Genomic DNA, 21,029 nt, shown 5'->3' with positions numbered 1-21,029 from the left:
CAATTGAAAAGTGGGCATCAAAACATGTTTAGAATCACTGAATATCCTGAGTTGGAAGGGACCCACAAGAATCATCGAGTCCAACTCCTGGCTCCACAGGGGACCACCCAAAACCCTGACCGTCTGTCAGAGCATTGTCCAAATGCTTCTTGAACTCTGGCAGGCTCAGTGCCATGACCACTGCCCTGGGGAGTCTGTCCCAGTGCCCGACCACCCTCTTGGTGAAGAACCTTTCCCTAACCCCCAGCCTGACCCTCCCCTGTCCCAGCTCCATGCCGTTCCCTCGGGTCCTGTTGCTGTCCCCAGAGGGCAGAGCTCAGCACCTGCCCCTCCGCTCCCCTCGTGAGGGAGCTGCAGGCTGCCACGAGGCCTCCCCTCAGTCTCCTCTGTTCTTGGCTCAACAAACCAAGGGACCTCAGCCACTCCTCATATATCTTCCCCTCTAGACCCTTCAAAATCTTCATAGCCCTCCTTTGGAGGCTCTCTACTAGTTGTATGTCCTTCTTGTATTGTGGCACCCAGAACTGCACACAATACTCAAGGTGAGGCCTCACCAGCACAGAGCAGAATGGGACAATTCCTTTCCTCGACCAACTAGCAATGCTGTGCCTGATGCACCCCAGGGTACAGTTGGCCCTCTCTGCTGCCAGGGCACACTGCTGGCTCATGTTAACTTGAATCCCCATATCCCCTTCTGCGGGGCTGCTCTCCAGCCTCTTGTCCCCTAGTTTGTTCATACAGCCAGGATTGCCCCCTCCCAGGGACAGAATGTGGTGCAGTTGACATATAGAAAAAAAACAAACCTCTCACCCTTCTGGAAAAGTCGTACATACTGAGAGAAACTAACATTTTGTTCCAAGTCTGGAGGTAGTAAATTGTGATTGCTTAAGATTTTCAGGCTGACATCACCTTTTCAGCACAGAAAAAATATGTCTAAAAAGCCTAATTTACTTCAGATTCCTCAGTGTGTTTCGGGATACAGCCTGTTTTGGCTCATCGAAGGGTTTATTACAGATAGTTACATGATTTTTAATAAAAAAGATATAGCCATACCTGTATTGTACGGATAAATGATACCAAGACTCTCTCTTCAAATTCATTAACTGGAGTATACAAATTCAGTACTTTTACAATCTGTAAAGAACAACAATTTTTAGTTTCATTCTACTAATAAATCTGTGGGTTACAAATATATGGTTACTAGTATATATTTTTTAATTATCTATTCTAAAAGGAAAATTCTTTTCAAGCTTGTTTTTATTTCTTTATTGTTTCACACAGAATTTCATTATCTGCTTAATGCTATGTTATAAGCCTGCCTCCTTCAGAACATGTTCTCTGGAGGTGGAAACTCTAAGTTTTACATTTGTGTGGAAAACACACAACTATGGAAAAATCAGATTATAAATAGCTAATGGTGTTCCTACATACCCTGGAAATGTTGCATTTCTCTCCCTAGTTTTGACTCTCTAATTATGACCTTCTGGAGCTTTCATTCAAGAGAATCTTATGACTTCAGTGTTTTTCAAGAGTGAGCTATTTCCCTAAAAGCAGGACTATAGCCTCTAGAAGAAAGAACTGCAAAAACAAAGACTTTAAATAATATGGGTTAAACGTCTAAAACTTAAAAAAAAAACTTTGTTTTTGTTGTTGTTTTTTACATTATTCTACTTAAACAAAATATTTTTCAACAAAAGTAAGACAACTGAAGCAAGTGGAATTCTAAGTTCTTCCATTACAGAACTAAATTAGTGAATTATTAAATCAAAACAGCTGTATCAATGTAAAAGTGCTGACACCAGTGCAAAAGAAATGGAGAATTTTGTTCCTTTTCCTAATGCGAATGTTCATCCAAAGACGCTTGGATCGAGTTGTTTTGTAAAAACTCTACGCAAGTGTAGCACAGTTTAAAAAAAAAAGTGCATCTTGTCTTTATAAAAACATGAGCTTTCATAAATAGAATTCTTCAGCTGTGCTGGTTACTGATATACACTTGGTTCAGCCTTTCTGAGGCTAATGGGTACAGAAACTTAATTTTGTTTGCAGACCCTGAGACAACAGCTCTGTCCGAATTGTCCATTAACTTCACTGGATGCTAACTCAGATGGTAGAAAGATAATTTCCTAGTATCCTAGGCAAAGTTGCCTGGAGTACAGAGATGTCAGTGCAAAGTTTTCTCTGAGGATTTTTGCAGACTAAGAGACTATGTGTAAGTACAACAAACTGCACAGTGTATTGAGTTTCTTCTCATTTAGTCACAACTTATCTTGAACATCAGACCTCAAAAAAAGATCTGGTCCTTTTAAAAAGGTCCTTTTAAAAAAAAAAAACAAACACTTCCAATTTAATCTCTTTAGTTGTACTAATTCAAAACAAAGTCAAAGAAGTTTGATACATGTGTGACAGCAATGCAGGCAACCCTAACAACGAGAGTTTGGTTACCTGGGCAGTAGTCAATGCGTTGCACATTGAACAAATGGCTTCTGCATCTTCATCTGTTTTCTTTTTTACTTGCAACAACTGTGCAGCCTGAATGAGGGGCTCCAGTGTTTCTTTAGCCCCACTATTCATCAAATTTTTATCACGTAGCCATTCTTCAAGTTGACTCACATTGTATCTGTACAAAGAGTTAAGAATACCAAGACATTAATGCTTAATTACTGCTAAATTGAAAGCATGTGCAATTTCTCTTTCACAGTGTTTGCTCTTTGTCTTTATATGCTTTTTCTTCACATCACTGATTTCCCATGATTTTGTCTTCACACTATTTCCCTTTGATTTAGGCAGGAAATTTTGAGTTTCAAAACCGTTATAAACAGTGGCCAAAGACTTTCACTTCCTCCTTTCCCTCGTTTTGTTCCTATTAATCACAGAAATGTGACAAGTAAAGGCAAATGAAATTTTGTCAGAAATGTACAGTGATGCTTTTTGTGGTTCCCTGAGTGAGTGGAATGCCTTCACTAAATTTCCTGGCACACACCAGTAGAATGCATTGGGCAACTGATACCAAATGTAGGAATAGTCTAAGATGGCTTTACAACAGGAAGCAGCAAATTACAGCATAGATGAACACAACAGGTATCCACTGAGCCACCAACATACAAAGAATGCAGCAGGCACAGTTGTCATTACTGTCTAAAAACTTACAAAGCAATCACCATTTCAGCTTCAGTTCTGATTCCCACTGCACAACAAAATACTTTTGTTTTGCTTCTCCAATGTTTCCTTGAAAGCTAGGTAGGGTTTAGCCTACATCAGCCAAGCTCATTTTAACTGAGCCCCTTAAAATCAGTTTAACAGCATCCATAACTGTTTGCATGTGAAAAAAAATACTCAAAGCATATCTGCTATTCCCTCAAAACATATTCAGCAGTGTCAAGAACGCACAAAGATTTTCAGCACTACGTTCACGAACAGTATGACAGCAGCTCTCCCACCTTATCTGCATTCCTTTGCTCCATGAGCACATGTCCTTGCGCAGAAGAAGATTGTTAAGTGTTACAGCCCCAATGATGTAGAACATCTGCTTGACAACCTGTTTGATGAGTTCTGGATCCATTCCATGCTGACACATCACAGAATGGAAAGAATTCAGCTGCCGAATAATGGAGTCCAAAGTGTAGGTTCCTTCATCAGCAATGCTGGATGTTCTCTTCCGCAGCCCTGTTGGTTTCACCCCTGAGACACCTTGGATAGTCTCATGCTCCAGCATTCCTGAAACTGCATTTGATTGACAGTGTTAAGATAACAAATGCAAATTACTTACGTGCAAGCATGCTGTGCAAAACAGCAAAACTTAGTATTTAGACAGAAAGAGCATGCTGGGCTTTCTGCCTACCACACTGTCATGATTTCAAGCAATTTTCTTAGTGTCCTACTATGTTTTGCAAAATCTAAGCTTGCAGCGTTTTACAAGGATTCCAGCATGTGTTTGAATGGAAGGTCTAACTGTATCTCAACAAAATGCTTTTTTCCTCCATGTGGTCATATAAGCAGCAGTGTCAGCAAACCAAAAGATGTTCCATTCTTCTAAATGGTATGATAAGAAACCATAATGAAAATTTGTGAGAGAACTGTCTGACAGGAAAAATTAAATGTACTTTTAATAAATGCAAGCTTATTTGAATGCAAGCTTCACCACTGCTAGCTCTGTCATTGCTAATAGTTGTCTATCATGACAGACAGCTTTTTTTTCCTCTGTATTCGAGTTCTCATGTAATTTAAAGTCCAATTTTTCCAAAGGATATTTCCCAATACACAAATGTCAGACAGTCCTAGTAGTGGTTTCTTCTTGTAAATACATGATTTATGACAAGCATCAATAATATAAATTAATTTATTGTTAGTGCCAGAAGAACCAGACAGTTTAGTTTTTCCTCTAATCCAAGCTATTCAGTGTAGTCCTTGTCATCTACAAACAGAATACCACAAGAACTATTAATAAAACTGTACCATTTATGAAGAAATATCAGATAAAGCGTATTACTACCATCACAATTGTCTTTTTGGTACTACTGTGTGAAGTTTAAAGAATTCAGCTTTGCCTTACCAATCATTGGTTGCAGAATGTTTTCCAACACTCGGACAAGTTGTTGGTAGATCTGAATAGCCAAGTCACTCAGTACTTGTCTATATTCAGCTAAGTCAAAATTAGTGAGGCAGTGCTCATTCTGACGAGGTGTATTATGCTTCATAAACCCCTGAATTAATAAAATAACAGAAATACATGCCTCAATAGAATAATAAAAAATCACACAAAAACAGTATTTATATATGTTCATGCAACTGACAAATAACACTTTCAAAATAATAGTTGCAGCCCCTAAAAACTCTAATTTGGAAGTTCCCATTGCACCTAATACTAGGATTTGATTTTCAGTTCTGACTTATGCAATGTCTGCTTCCTTGATGTGAAACTTTGAGTATCTGACAGAGAAACAAACTCCGCCAGCCTTCTGGCTGGTAAAACTCTTCCCTCCCACTCCAACAGGGGCATTCTCACCTGGCCACTTATAGTCAAAATCCCATTTAGGTTTGAAGAAGGAATATGACATATCATAGCTGCCAAACTTAAAATATCCTGCCACACCATGGTTGAAGAGATTAATATAGCCTTTTTATAGGAATTTTAGTGAATCATTACCAAACATCATAATGATAGCATATAGATTCTTCTACTTAATCTGGGTTAGCACCTTCAAGAGTACAATGCCATCTAACCTGTAGCGCCCTAGCCTGCAATAAAGTGAAACTGGATCAAATTTTATCTCCTAGTGCTTTCCAATTACATCATAACCATCATTCCAGAAATCGCAGCTGTTTTAAGAAGCTTTGACTAAATGTTGAGATATTTCAGGATTTTGTCAAAGTGTAGTGCTCACAACATTACTGTAGAGCAAAAGAAAAGAGAGTAGGAGCACTGCTTACCTCTTCTCCACTATATTGTTTCAAACAGTGCAAAAATCGGCAGGTGTTGGATAGCCAGAATGACACCGTTTCGAAGTCATCACCTCTTTTCTGAAGATAAAAACAAACACATTTCAGCAAAGACTAATAAGGGGAGTAAAATAATAAAGTATTAGACAAACACTTAAAATCCATTTTCTTGTAGCTACTCAGATTCTGATGTTTTGTAAAACTGTATTTCAGTGACATATTAGAAAAGCAGGATTTTGACAAAGTACTATTAAAACACCCTGTTTTTACAAAACCATTCTTAACTGCTCTGTGTAGTAGTTGTGTGCTGTAGTGTGTGTAGCTGTGTGCTGAACAGGTGAACGGTGAGCTGGATTGAGAGCTGTCTGAATGGCACGTCTCAGAGCGTTGCAATCAGTGGCAGAGTCCAGCTGGAGGCATGTAGCTAGCTGTGTCCCCCAGGGGTTAATACTGTGTCCAGTATTGTTTAACGTTTTCATCAATAATTTGGATGAAGGGATAGTGTTCCTCCTCAGCAAGTCTTGTGATGATACAAAACTGGGAGGAGTGGTTTACAACCCCATAGTGCTGTGCTGCCATTCAGAAGCATCTTGACAGGCTGGAGAAATGGGCACAGAGGAACCCCTCGAAATTCAACAAAGGCAAATGATGTTCTGTCTGAACATGAGGAAAAACTTCTTTACTGTGAAGGTGATTAAACACTCTGAACAGGTTGTCCAGAGTTGCTCCAGCACTCTCCTCCCTGGTGATAGTCAAAAGCTGTCTGCACAGGATCTGCGTAACTTGCTCTATGGGACCCTTCTTGATCAGGAAAGTTGGACTAGATGATCACCAGAGGTCCCTTCCAACCTCAGCCATTCTGTGATTCTGTATTCCCAAAAAAACCTTTCTGCATCACAATGACTTGTGAGAATTCCCAACACAAAGGATGGGAATGATGCATGGCCAGCAGGAGGAGCTGAGAATAATTCAGTTTTGATCAATGTCACTTACATCATGACCATGTTGGGAGCCTGATGTGGAAAACAGAACAAAATGACAAATCCTCCTCACAGTAAAACATAGAGTCTTGTACAATCTGTCTGAGTAATAAAAATTTCAGACCTCTATAGCATGCACTTCATTCTCTTATGTTTGTTCAGAAATTTCTATTGAATATCTAAGCTCCTGTTGGACTATTTACTGAACGTTTTTTTCAAAACATGTAGCTTGTTTTTTTGAGCACATCTGTTTTATTTAAAAACTAAAAAGTCTCTACAGAGCATAAAGCATCTTTATCTCTTATTATTGCCTTCACCATACCCCATGGCCTACACTCTTCTAGCCAACTCATTGCAAAGACTTCAGGCAGCAGCATTATCATCAACAAAATCTGCAGATGAAGCAAATGAGGAAATCTGTGAACCAATACTGCAAATGAAGCATTTTGATTAAGTGCTCTGGAAAAGACTTACAAAGACTCACTATGCAAGTGACTGCATCCAAAGCTTTAAAGGCAGAGCTTCAAGGGGGACGACTATTCAAAACAATAATAAACTAGTCTTTTTTTCATTGATTCAAAGCATCTGTGGTACTACGTGAAGAAAATGTTATCACTGCAATTTGTTGCTTGCTAACACAACTTTTTGTAACTTCAGTGGGAAGAGTTTACTGATTAGAAATCCAGAACCAATGCACTGGAAGTCCCTTCCTCACTCCTCTAACATAAAATCAAAAGGAAATTCTCAACATTCTCCTAACCCAAGGAGACTAACCTTCAACACTTTTTTGATGCCATTGATAGTGGAAGTCAACAAGGACCGCACTTTTTGGTCATCATTAAGGTAATCTGCATGGCGTACACACATGAACAAAATATATGCAGGTAGTCCTGGAATCAGGTTGACAGCTACCCCACGTGGTTTCAGCTCTTGGGAAGAACAAACACACATTATTTTGTCATCCATAAATTCACTGGAAACTGTTATACACTGTAATTGCAACTTCACCGATAATTGTACATATGTATCTACATATGGCCAGTGAAAAACTAACAACAAAACTAAGAAGAATATATGAGCCACTTCCTTGACAAAATATCAGAACAGAATGTAAATGGCTGCTAAAAGTATGTGGACACAATAACACATACTATGTTAATCAGGAAGGAAGATTAGGTTACAAAAGACATTTAGAAATTTTAGATAGATTGAAATCTGTTGAAACCAAAATAACGCTGTGCATCCTACGTTCACTTTGTTTTTCAGAGTATGTGTGAGCATGGCAGGCTTCAAATGGGAAAGATGCTTACCTAAAATAAGATTCTTGACCAGTTTTTGTTCATCTTCCTTCTTATATTCTAACATCCCCTGGAAGTCCTTTTCCTTCCGTGGAATGTTGACTGGACGAATAGGTTCGTCAATGATTTGTCCAGGTGATATGTTCTCCATCTGCCCCACTTCAGAAGGAAAATGAAAAGAAACAATATAATGTTTTCTAGTGAAACTAATGCATGTCAAAAGAAAGTTTAACATTTCTAATGAAGAATTCCATCATATAAAACTAATCCATGTTTTTCTTTGGTTCAGGGTAACACCTAGCAACAAAACTCATATTAAACAAGAAGACTGATTCCTTACAAATGTGTATTGAAGAAGAGTGGAAGTGTATGAATGACATCCATTAATACACTAATGGCTGATACCTTGAATTTTATCATGTAAAAGCATGATTTTATATTAGTTGATCAAAATCAGTTGATTCCAGATTAACACTGCAAGGGTCACTGTTAATTTTTCTGCAAAATGTCAGGATTTTTTAAGCCTGATCTTTGTTACCTATTGTGATAGGTTTACCTCGACCAGCAACCAAGCATTCATACAACAATGCTACACACACTCCAGCAGGCTGGTAAAGAATATGAAAGAGCAAAAGCGAGAAAATTTGTGGATCAAGGTAAGGACTGTTAGGTGAAAGAAAGAATTTTGTTTTTGAAAAGCAGAACTTGATTTCATCCCATGAAAGCTACATCCTCTTCTCACAACCCTCCTAGCTGAATCTCTGCAAACTGTTGTGCATCCTGTAAATCCACTAAATGTATACACCTGTAAAATGGGATACAGAACGTAGAAATCCAAACTGGAGCTACCAGTAACCAAAGACTAATATACAGTCGTTTATTCACGTTTAACTTGATATCACTGACTGCCCTGTTCTTTTCAAACAGTGGAGTGCAGAAGACTACAAAGTCACTAATTTCCATCTCAATACGCAACAAAACACTTAATTAGCCAATGAGTTTGTTTCTAGAGAGTGATGACCATAAAAAGCTTCTGTAAGGTTAGGATCGGAGTTATTTGAAAACAAATTAATATTTTAACTTTTTAACATTATTAACCCCTTTTAACAATTACAATGATTTCACTTATGCAGAGACATAATAAGTTCTCAGTCTCAGCAGTCCTGAGATCCTAAGGCAACTCTCTTTGAAGTTCATAAAAATAAAATTATCTTAGTGCATATCTTAGCATTCTGATATTCAAGTCTGGCCAGCCTCTAAAAAAGGAAACCTCAAGTGGAAAAAAGCAACCTCAGCATTCTTGGCTCCAGTGATAGAAATAATTTACACAGTTTTTCTTTGTGAATTTTTCTATCTGGTTCATACTTAATATTGCTTTAATCTTGACAAAAACAGATACTGTCTTTGAGTACACAAATACACCAGGTAACACTCCTTTATGTTCAAATGGTTTCTGCCTTCAGAGAAGCATCAGCCTCCTCTTACTCATTGCTTTCAAATTATGACAAATCTTCTACAGCTTTATAAAGGAACACAGAGAGCTCTGAGTGGATCTCCTGTTTTTGTAATCAATTAATACAGGCTAATGCTGCTAAAGAGTTCATATCTTTCTGCCCAGTAAGACAGATGGATATAATGACGACTGGATCACAGAAAAAAATATATATCTTTCACTTTCTCTCAAAATATAAAAGTACCTTCAAGTTCACCGATCTTCTTAGCAAATACTTTCAACTGTTTCTTTAATTTTCGAACAGTTTTGTCTTGCTTTTCAAGTTGTTCCATTAAATCCTGTAAATTAGAATGAGAGAAAGATTAAGATAGGAGAAAATGTCATAACGTGACAGAGACAAATCAGTTAGAATTTACAAGGTGGTAGGAAAGCTGAACAGTGGTGCCATCCTCTGGCTGAGGTTTGCAAGCTGGTACACTACAAGACAAATTTTGCAAATATTATTAAGTTATCTGCAGCATGACAACGGCAAAGCTTTCAGGTTTACTCTGCAGACACTCAAAACTAGGTCAGTTCTTATGGAAGGAGACAAATGTCTGTGCTGCAAACACATCTCCCTAATGCGTCCTCCCTCCCTGCTCTTCCAAATGCCTCACTGAGATAATTTTCTTTATTATTAAATAGCTATCCTGTACTTCTGCATCATTTATTCATACCTACAGGACTGACTTGTTATTAAGACCTATCCATTTTATAACAATATGCAAGAGACATCTGCAGAAAAAAAACATACCTTGCATTCAAAAGTACCAAAATCATCAAACATCAAAATATACAACATTTCTAATAATGTTCTGCCATCTCCCTATTACTTACTGTCATCACATTTCCTTAAACTGGAACTGGAGTCCTACAGGAAGCTTCTTTATATTCTGTACTTGAACAACACCAACCACCTAAAAGTCCTATTGTTTCAATAAAGCAGTATTTTTCCTTCCAGGAACACTCCCCAGCAATCCTTCTTTGAATGTTTGTGTGACCTATGCTAGTGCATTCACAAAATAACCACGTAATTAAAAAAAAAAAAAAAAAAAAAAGTCTTTATAAAGGAACCAAAACCCCAAGCTCAAAAAATCAGAAAGTCATTGCAGAATAAGGGTTTGAAAGTAGCTTTAAGAAAACACTCTTTTGTAAGCACTTGCTTGCACTGTTAAGAAAATAAGGAACCACGAGCTCCTTGCATCAAAAGCATCATGACAGAAACTATGCTTTTTCTAAAAGTATTGAAAAATATTAATGCAACAGTGGCAACAACTTAGAATTAGGCAAAAAATTGCTCTCTGTCATGTAGTAGAGTTTATAATCTAATATAATACACTAAGCAGTAGAAGCAGTAAGATAATAGGCCTGTTGAAAGAAGATTCAAGGCCATGCTTCGTATTCAATGCAGTGGTAAATTTTACAACAGAAATCCTGCTAGTAACACAAATATAGTCAGATATAACAATTTCCAATTTAATTAAAAAATACACACAATTGTAACAGACTTTTGAAAATGTGTGTGAAGGGATGTGATTCCTGAACAACAAACATGTGAGGAGAAATGCAGTTCTTTCTCTGGTTCCTCTAAACAAATTAAACATTTCACATCTCATTGAGATCTGGAATTTCATAAATGATACTCTTTCAAGTTTAGGTATTGTGCTCTATCTACTCATTATCGTTAATTATTATGGAGATCAATTCTTTTTATTATTTCCCCTTTTATCCTTAAGATTTTTCATTTTTGAAAAATACTAATTATAAACTTCCTGATTAAACAGTTTAGCATTTTGATTCTGATAGATTTGTTTGCATCAGATGTCAGCACTGTAAGGAGATCCACGAAGAAATTCAAACTAAGATTTTGCTATTCACATCTGCAGGCAGCATTCATCTCTGCATGATCAGGCCTCTATTTTGCTGAGCTGATTTTAAATGTATCAAAGTTTTAAAGCGAACAGTGGACCTTAAAATTGAGCATCTTTTGCATCACATACTTCTTTTTCAGGGCATAAAGGCAGTATTAAATAGTGTTCAAAAAAGAAACTGCTTTGCTGACAATGCAAGACATATTAGTAACAAAACTATGCATCAAAAAGATGCAGACACAGATTACAGAGAAGACACTAAGACTAACAAAAAAAGCAGTGAGAGATGTAATTGGCATTGTGAAGCTCTCTGCAGGGAATCTCCTTTGAAAGGCAAGAAGGGAGGCAGCCTGCTTGTCAATTAGTGGGGTCCAGAAATAGCGAACGAGACAACAGAGAAACAGGGTTCACGTGATCTACATACAATCATCCGTTTGTAAAGTGAAATCCGGTACGATTGATACTTCTTGGGATCATCTGCATACAATTCCTCATAAAACTGTAAAATAGGCAGAGGATTGTTTTTCTCCCTCCTTTTGAGACGCTAATACTTCAGTAAGCACTATATAAATAAATGAAATGAGATTTAAACATGTTCAAGGATCTCTAATTTTTAGGTAGTTGAGTTCTTAGGCGTGGTGCTGACTCCAGCCTCTCCCAGATAGAAGTTAATGTAGATGAGTTGCAGAACAGTCAGATCTTTTGAAAATGGCCTGTAATAATACCATGAAAATCTGGAATGTAACCTTTGCCAGAAGCTGAAAAGGACAGTTTCTTCTGGTAATAAAGATGGGATTGCAGTAAATACTGCAATTCTAATATCACATCTGGAAAACCTGTAAATAAATAAATAAATAAAAACACAGCCTCCTACTTTAGGGCTAGGAGAGGAAAACAAGTATATTCCCAACTTGGAACCTTGCAATACTCAAATATCTGAAGTGAAATACTAATGAATGAGTCTACATTTAACAGGTAAAATTACATTCACTGTATTTGAAAAGAAGGAGAACTCCCCTGAGATGTAATTACATGTCTTTTATCTTGGGAACTCAGAATGTGATGAGTAGTTCTCTTGGTGGAAAAGAAAGTTAAAACTCATAATACATGACTAAGCAGCAGGAGGGAGCTGTCCAAGATAGAAACAATCACCATTTACCTTTTCCAGTGAGAGACAATTTTACAATATACTTTCAACCAATTTTCCAAGATCTATTAGATGAATTATCTGTTGCTGTCCTCAAAACATTTGGTTCTAAGACAACAGCTCTACAACTAGAACTTTTCTAACATATGTAAGCAGGAAAGACTGCACTGTGGCTTGATTAGAGGAAGAAATTACACTCAGAGCTAGGAATTTTCTCCCTGAAGTAGTGTGGTTCATTCTACTACAAAGAAGAAACTATACAAAGAAATTCCAGGCTAATAAACAGCGATAAGCCAATGATATTTCAATATAGGTTGAACAATTTTCTTTGGAAAATTTCCCCAGAAGTGAACTAGGCTGTACATGATGAACATATGCCTTCACCTGGAAAGGAGTTTCACCTGACCTTTCTTTCATGTGAAAATATTGTGCAGTCAACAAGGAACACCAATCAGCCAAGTGACTTCCAACCAGGTTTCTTTTTCTGGAACTGTTTGTTTCTATAAAACATACTGAATAGCTGGAGCTTATAACACAGTGCATAATCTGTGTAGCTTCAAGCAGGGAGGGAAATGGGAAGACAAGGTACATTGAAGAATTAAAAAACTATATTTGTGTTTTTCAACAAAATAAACTAATGTACTTCAGACTAAACACCACTGCTTGCCAATAATTTTTTTATGAGTTCCATGGATATCAATCATTCTATTTAGGGATGATTAAACTCATCAGTTGAAAGCACTTCTGTTACGCTGGGATCCATGAGCTTTTTCCACACCACAAGCTAACAAATTCCCCAAAATAATATGAGTTCATCAGCAGTCATTAGTCTCTCTCCCCCATTAGCTTACCTAAAAAAAAAACAAAAAACCAAAAAAAACCCCTGCAACTCAAGCATTTTTTTTTTTTTATGGAAGGCTGCCATCTGAAAATTGATGAGAATTTACAGGCACAGACAAGTCTGTGAGTCCCCATGCCTGCTCCAGCAGCATCATTGCTCTTACCAAGTTTTCGTTTGTCAGCCGGGTGATCTCATGCTGCAGGCTGGCTTCAATCCGGGCCTCTGGGGGCAGCTGCAGATTCTGTGCCAAGAGCTGCTGCTGGCGATTGTTTTCTTCTTTCAGACTTTGGATCTCTCCTCGCAGTGATTCCAGTTCATTCTCGTGGCTCTTCTTCTGCGACTGAAGCTGAGACTCCAGCAGCCTAAGGAAGTTGAGCAACAATTGTAAGTACACACTCAGAAAGTCACATCCCAAATTCTCAGAGGGAGTCTAAAGCTTTAGCTGCTGCTCAGGAACAATTAGCTATGGCTTGCAAAGGAAAATGAAAAAGGCAGAGTACTCTTTAAACCCTTCAATATGCCTTCTAATTAAATTACGTTTGTATGATCAAAAAGTGGAGAGAAACTAATGGTGACAATGCTTTGCATTTCCTTTGTGATTGAACACATACTGCATGTATGGTACCACGGAGAATGTGTGGTAAGAAAAGCATTACTACATCTTCACAGACTGCCTCTGTTTTTAATAAGGTTAGAGAGGTTCTACCTCTAATCAAATCATATAAACTGTGTCAGATGAAGACAGTGTATTCTCTTAAGCTAGGTCCCTGTGATATTAACAAAGGAAAATCTTTTTTTTCCGTCAGAGTTCAGTCAGAAACCATTTGATTACAGTAAAATAATAGTTTTTACTTTTACGCTAAAATAAACGTTTTGAAGAGGGTTGTCATTTATACAGGCAGGTTAACGACAGAACCAAACTCAGGACTGAGATACAGGATCTCTACTTTACCCTCGCTACTGACTCACTCTTTCCCCTTGAGCAAATCACGTCTCAAATTCTTCTTATGTGAAATGGGAACAACACGTAAGAACCTTCTTCAAAGCAGCACTGTGTGGATTTAGCTCCTGTTTGCAAGGCACTGTCCAAGTGCTCTGACTCATTATTTCATAAATATACACACACAGGATGTGACACTACTACAGGCTTCTAGTGTTCAATTAGACAATCTTTCAGGGTTTAAATATGCATAAGGCAGGCACATTTATTAGTAACCAGACTGATCAAGCACGCGAAGGCAAGTAGTCATTTACTTGCATTGCTCTGCCATTTACTATAGAGCTTGTTGTCTCTACAGTGCCAGCACAAGAAAGAAGACATACAGAGTGATCACTCTCACGTCACACTCTGCAGAACACTTGCTCTAAGTTAGACCTTCACAGACTGACACAACAGTGTTAGGTTCAGAATTTGTAAGCACAAGGAAAGGAAAGACTCCAGTTAGTAGCATTCATTGCAAAATAGCTCCTTTTGTAGTTACTGGTATCAAATGTGTATATTTAAGAAAATTAGCACTGCAAATCTGTTGAATTAGGTGCCAGCACACAACTACAGACCACTCTAGAAGTCTGGGACACATTTAGGAACAGGGGGCCCAGGCATGCACACAGCCAGAACTGAACTCCCTAACCAGGTGAATTGCAGCAGTGACCTGACCAGCATGTGGCCTTTGCAGCAACTGCAGCGATTGTACTGAGGTCTGAACAGCACCAGGATGAACTAGAGATAACTTCTCTCTTTGTTGGCTTTCATGTGTTACATTTTGAATCTTGCACAGAGAGATGTGGGAGAAGAACATTAAATTTACTGAATTTGAGTTGGAGTAAGGGGAGTAAGATACAAATATTTGGAAGTAAAGAGTATGCGGAAGCTTTTCCACCAGTAGCTTTACAATTACGGAAACAATTGCACTACTTTAGGCTGACAAACTGTACAGGACATTGATTTTGCTATCCAACATAAAGGCAGACAAATAATACACAGTTAAAAATCTCTTCCAGTTGTGGATCTTCTGGTATTTTATAGTCCGTTTTTGTGCAAGTATTCTTATGAATTACCTATTAGTTGTTGCCACCGTCTTAACTTCTTAAGGAATATAACTTGAAAAGTAGACAAAGTTGGGGACTAAGTTTGAGAAAACTCTAATTTGCACAATGTATGATGATTTCCTTCCAATGAATATTTTTTTTTTCTAAGCATAAGAAATGCTGTAGCTAAAGCAAGGGGCACAGTTAGCTAGAAAAGAAGACGCAAATGAAGAACAAACATTCTGAGAAGTCTGGTAACCTGTTGGCTTGTTTTAACCCTTCATAAACCAGCCAAAGTTCTCCGTCCTCATTCAGCATATGATAGTCCTGGGGAGATTGCCTTCCAAGAAAAGTGTTTAAAAAATACAAGAGAGATACATGATGGTGATGAAATGACATGTTAAGGACATTACACTCTAAATAACAGTTACTAGAAACGAGAAAGAAAAAATGTTCTAAAACAAATTATCAAAATACTTCTCTTGTTTATAGGTATTTCTTCTAAGTGATGAAATTCAGTTCTTGGTGTTAGCCAAACTGGTTATAGCATTTCATGCTGTTATGATATATGTATTATGACAGTCTGCTGTGACAACTACTGGACAAAAGGTTAAAAAAAAAAAAAACAGCATGGTGAATGGCACCCAATTTGAACTACATAGCCAATTAAATGCTAAGAAAATGCATATCCAGGAAGCTTGATTTTGCACGTCCCCATTATTTCTTAAGCATTTCAAGTACTGCATACAGCAGTTTTACTAAACAAATCAAATTATAAACACAACTACAAGTGTTCTCTAAGAATCTAGACTTAGGTGAATGCAGCTTACTGAACATGATACACTAAGTGTGCCAAAGTACATCCCCAAATGATTGTAAATTAAATAAAGAGAACTTTTACCTGTTTGTTTCCTTCAATCCAATATATGCCTGTGCTATTTCTCCTTTGTCTTTCATCTTCTGTACATCTTCCAAGAGGATAGTAGAATCTGTCATAGTATTCTGGAAGAAGAATGATGATGATTTCCAGGGTAAATTTAACAATGTAATTGTTCTTTGAATCCATATTTTTGTTACTTTACTCATGGGGAACGTTACTCCTTGAGTAGCATCATCATGTGTATTTGGGGAGCAGGAGTTTAATCTATAATTTCAACACCCATTTGGTATATCTTTTAAAATGAATCAAGCAGCATGCTAAAATATCAGTCTATCTAGTAAGCAGTAAGTGTGTTAACCTCTTTTCATTTGTTTGTCATATAAAAGGAACAAATAAATTTCATGAAGGCATGAATTTGCATTTAATTTCATATTACTAGAAACAGCCACTAATGCTGAAATTCAAGAAGCATAATTTCGCAACATGTTATTTTTGAATCTCATAACAAGGTCCTCACTTCAAATATTTTCAGTGCTCTGACAAAGCAGGAAATAATTTTACAAGGCCTGGAGATTTTTTAAGTTAGATATAATCACAATACTATTTTTGTTTCAGTTTTGAATGTTTACCATGGAACTTTTGCTTTTTCCTTCGTTAAAATTTGAAATACACAACAAATGTTTACAGTCAACTAGGCCAGTCTAATCTGAGTCATTGCTCTGAATATAATTACAGTGAAACCACAGGACTCCAATGAACGTAAGAGATGCAATTTTGACTTTTCTTTTTGACTTCAAAACGATTAAATGCTATTTTCCTGTGTAAAATTTTAGAAAGTATTCATATTAACAACTTTGTGGACATAAGTTTTGGAGCACAGGTCTCTATGCCTAGTGCAATTCATGTTATTTAGTATAAAAACTACTAAAACATTTAGTATCCTCAAAGAATTATTCCCAACATCATTATGAGATTTTTGTGATTTTTCTACAATTATTTTAACACACATTAAAACTACTGCATCTCACCTGCCAATTTATCTAGCCTTAGCAAGTTGTGCTTACATGTATTTATTACTTTTGTGCTGATGGAAAGAAATGCTAATTACTCTTACATCCTGAAGAATACCCTACGTGCTGTAGTTGTAATACTTAACAGCCCTTATTTAAAGTCAGTTCAGTTCCTCATTTTCCTAAATCCTCATATTCCTAAATGTACTAAATTTTCTAATCAAACATTCAGCAGTTCCTGCCTAGTATCTTCAGATCACAACTTGAGTCCTGAATGTGTGTATCTCACAAACACATTATTTGCATAAAAAGCACTATAAAGTAAGGTTATTCTTCCCGTTCTGGAATGTTTTGGTGAAATTTATAGATTTTGCAACGGAGGTCTGACTCCTAAATCACAGTGCTGCACATACTCTTCAAACAACCTCAGCAAGATACATCGATTGAGCTGATCAGATAGCTTCATGAATCGTTCCTTTCATGTTCAGGTTAACAGAAATCAATGGTTCAATTGTTAAATCTGCTCATTTTGAAGTAACTTATTCCCTTGTGCAGAGGGGGACGGTGGGGACACAGGAAAGGGATAATGAGAAAGATTCTGCAATAACAGCAAAACAAATTACAAGAACAACTCCAAATACATTTAGGTTACTTATGAGAAGCAGGGAAATTACAGTTCAAGTATTTGTGTTTTGTCTGTTTGTTTGTTTTATAGCATTTAATAGTTCTAGTTAATAACTGTAGAAATAAAACAAGTACCTTATCCTCCTGGCAATCAAATTGGAAGGCAAGAAAGAAGAGAAACAAATCATTTAAAAATTCTGTCTGCTGCAACTGTCCAACCTAACAAGCAGAAGGTATCTGCAAACTGGCTTTTAGCCATCCCACCGGTCACCTTCAGATCTCCCAAAACAACACTTGGGTCCCACCATTGTTAAGAATAAATTATTGAAGGGTTTACTATTAAAGGATTAATTTATAATGTTCCCAATATTATAGAAAATTAGTTTTGTTTTCTTCATAATTAAGCATTTAGAACAAGATAAGCACACCTTCATGCATCACAGACTTTCAATCGATTTAGGACATACATAAACATATTTCTGCAGTAACAACGGAAAGAAAGGACGTATCTGTCAATTCCTTGCCGCCATCATGGAACACCAGTTCGTAACTCAGTTCAATAGAAATAACTAGTTAATAATTTACCTGATAACTTTTTAGGCTGAACAACTTATTCTCAAAGCTATTACTTTTCTAAGTATCTCATCATTATTTTTTAAAAGATACACATTTCAGGGGTTATTTACTCTTCTCAATCATATTACACATATCAAGCATAATAATACTGAATTCATAACACCTTCATGGTTACCTTTACACAATTTTATTGTTACTTATGTGTAATCATTTACGATCCTGCTTAGATTTAGCAAAAATTGGTCCTTGCACTTCCTGCTGAGCTGTTAATTGAAAAGAATTCCTGCAAACTGAAGTAAATTTTCCAATCAAGCTACATAACTCACTAGAGATACGATGCTGCGCCAAATGAGATTTCTGCATTGTTAAAAGGGTCTGAGGAGATCCTGGTCAGACTGTCAGTATCTGCCAGCCTGGTATGATCTTTACATGACTGCTGGTAGATAACCCAAGGCTGGTTTATTAAGAGAGTCTCCCAGTTTGGACTGCTGCAATTTGAGCACTAATACTGGATCAATGGATTATACTTAGAAAGGCTTTGAAACGTAGATCATTTTTTCTACCTTTTCAAGCATGTTGTTACACTAAATCGAGCACGTCAGTTATGTAATGTAGCTTTACTACAGAGCACATTTGCTGACTACTATTTACCTTGGGTTGAATTGCCTCTTTCTGGCTGACCAGCTGAGACCTCAGGATGAGGACTTCTTCCTTGCGTACTTCAAGTTCCTCACTTACTGAAGTTAGCTGATCCAGGAGGACTCTATATGCTGGGGCACCAGGAGCAGTTACCTCTGGAGATCGTGTTTCTGTGAGGGCCTTCTGCAGCTCATTCAACTCATTCTTCAGTTTTTTATTCTCGGATTCAAGTTCTTGACGCTGCAATAAACAGGGACAATCCCATCACCCAGCAGCATGGTAAAAATCGAGTAACTGCAACACACCAGTCAGTCTCTCCCCTGTCCCCAGCCTCCTGACGACTGTGAATAGCATGCCTGAGAGGATTTCACTGATAGGGCTACCTTTTGTCTCAAGTGCAAAATCAGAACTCATATACATGAATCATACAAATTTGAAGGAAAAACAATTACTATTTTCCCCCTATTCTTCCTTTAACAGCAATAACAAAGTAAAGCTCCCAACAAACAGCGGACAGCAGGCTAAGAAGATTCTGCATCATTCAGCGTTATTAGGAAATACTTATATTTTTAGTGATCTAAAGTATGCATAAATTTAAATAATGTGTTTGGAATCACATCACTATTTTTGCGCAAATTAACTTGCAAGTTGTGCTAACTATTTCAAAGAGAAATACCCCTGTTTTAGGGTGATCTTTTTGTTCTGCAGCCCCAGCCACACATCCTATACCTCAAAACAATAAAACACTAGCTGAGAAATTTTTGTTCCAGTTTTTCCTGCTAATATGCTGAAACAGTGAGGCCGACGCAATATGCTATGCCAGCAAACAGAATTGCTGGCAATATTCTCACTAGAAAGTAACAGAAAACTCCTTTTTATATTTACCTTGAGTGACTCATACTCCAACTCCGCACCTCTTATTGGAGGCCTTTCCTCCTCCTGTGATATAACATAGACAAGAGTGAGAAAACAAACACACAAACAATCCTTTCTGTTCATTAATATAATTGAGGCAGAAAAATGAAAAGGAGCTGAAATTATTTTCCTACAAAACTGGAAAATACTCCTTCTGGTACTCGTGAGTACTTTAAGTTGAATACTGTCATTGTCTCACTTATTTATGGGTTTATGACAGTTAACTGGTTAATGTAAATAAAATCACGTACAAATCATGATACTGCCATTGGTAGTAAAACGGAGCAGGATGAGTGCCAGGATGCTCAAGATATCCACTAGCTGGAGAGGAACAAGAAACAACCATCAAAATTGGTTTAATATTTTCATAAATAGAGGCCAAATCAGAGGAAAACTTCAAATAAAGTCTTGTAAGCAAGCCTGTCTAACCCCAGCATTTTGGTTCTTCATCCTGATTGAAACACTTACTCTGCCTGCAAGCATTTCTTTCTCCACCTAAAAGTAACAATTATTTATTCTCTCCAGTGTTTAAGAAAAGTGCTATAATGCTATTCTTTAATAAAACCAGACTTTTTATTAAAAAAAAAAAAGTCCCAAGTGCTTTTGGTTCCTGCTAACTTCTATCATAGGATCTCAGGGACCTTTGAAAAGTAAATCATCAGTCCCTAGCATAAAACTTGTGGAAAATACAGCAAGTACTAGGGGAAGATACAGGTTTAGTTAAAGCCAGTCAGCAGTTACACAGCTGATATTTCACAAGAAGGGATACGCTAGAGTCAGCATTTGATCAGCTAGAAGGAGTCCACCTTAGCTTTAGCACGAAGAGCCTGTTCTTCCTTTCTGTCCAGTTCATCTTGCAGGGATTGCTTTTCTTGCTCCAGCTCTGTAACCCGTTTCTGCAGCTTGAGGAACAGAGACATGTCCAATGGTGCCTTTTTCTCACTTGGTTCCTGCTTTAGAAAGAACAGAAGAAAGTCAAGAAGTATTCCACTTCCACAGCAAAAGGAAGCAATACTGTGAGTAAAGAAGGGAAACAGACTGGGGAAAAGAAAGGCACATAGAAATGTTACTTGACTTTGATAGTTCACTACTGGCATCTAAAATGTTTCATCAGCTGTCAGAACGCTATTTCAAAAGAAGGATCTACTAGCATAAAACATATCTAAGCCTAAAGCCTAGCAAAAGAAAGCACTAGAGACAACCTAGCAGACAGAGGTCTACAATTAAGCATACCTTTTATTCTTACTTGTTTGGAGGGGGGAAGGAGAAAAAAAAGTCTGTGGTTAGACTCA

At 37.3% G+C, this 21,029-nt stretch overlaps 1 protein-coding gene across 1 annotated transcript in view; it reads right to left on the bottom strand.

Moving 5' to 3' along the window:
• MYO5A (myosin VA) overlaps window positions 1-21,029 on the bottom strand; it is a 101,966-nt gene that overhangs the window by 3,827 nt on the left and 77,110 nt on the right. The window contains exons 26-40 of the mRNA XM_068695253.1: window positions 20,544-20,690; window positions 19,708-19,761; window positions 18,835-19,062; window positions 15,995-16,095; window positions 15,353-15,433; window positions 13,229-13,427; window positions 11,502-11,576; window positions 9,412-9,505; window positions 7,727-7,873; window positions 7,191-7,345; window positions 5,428-5,517; window positions 4,550-4,700; window positions 3,438-3,720; window positions 2,443-2,617; window positions 1,054-1,134 (exon numbers count right to left, since the gene is read on the bottom strand). Coding sequence (XP_068551354.1) covers window positions 1,054-1,134; window positions 2,443-2,617; window positions 3,438-3,720; window positions 4,550-4,700; window positions 5,428-5,517; window positions 7,191-7,345; window positions 7,727-7,873; window positions 9,412-9,505; window positions 11,502-11,576; window positions 13,229-13,427; window positions 15,353-15,433; window positions 15,995-16,095; window positions 18,835-19,062; window positions 19,708-19,761; window positions 20,544-20,690 — 2,061 coding nt within the window. The remainder of the gene's footprint in view (window positions 1-1,053; window positions 1,135-2,442; window positions 2,618-3,437; window positions 3,721-4,549; window positions 4,701-5,427; window positions 5,518-7,190; window positions 7,346-7,726; window positions 7,874-9,411; window positions 9,506-11,501; window positions 11,577-13,228; window positions 13,428-15,352; window positions 15,434-15,994; window positions 16,096-18,834; window positions 19,063-19,707; window positions 19,762-20,543; window positions 20,691-21,029) is intronic.

This window comes from Anas acuta, chromosome 12 (genome assembly GCF_963932015.1).
Source record: "Anas acuta chromosome 12, bAnaAcu1.1, whole genome shotgun sequence".
NCBI classification, from domain to species: Eukaryota; Metazoa; Chordata; class Aves; order Anseriformes; family Anatidae; genus Anas; species Anas acuta.
Note: the sequence above shows the minus strand (reverse complement) of the source record. Positions and strands in the feature narration are given on the sequence as shown.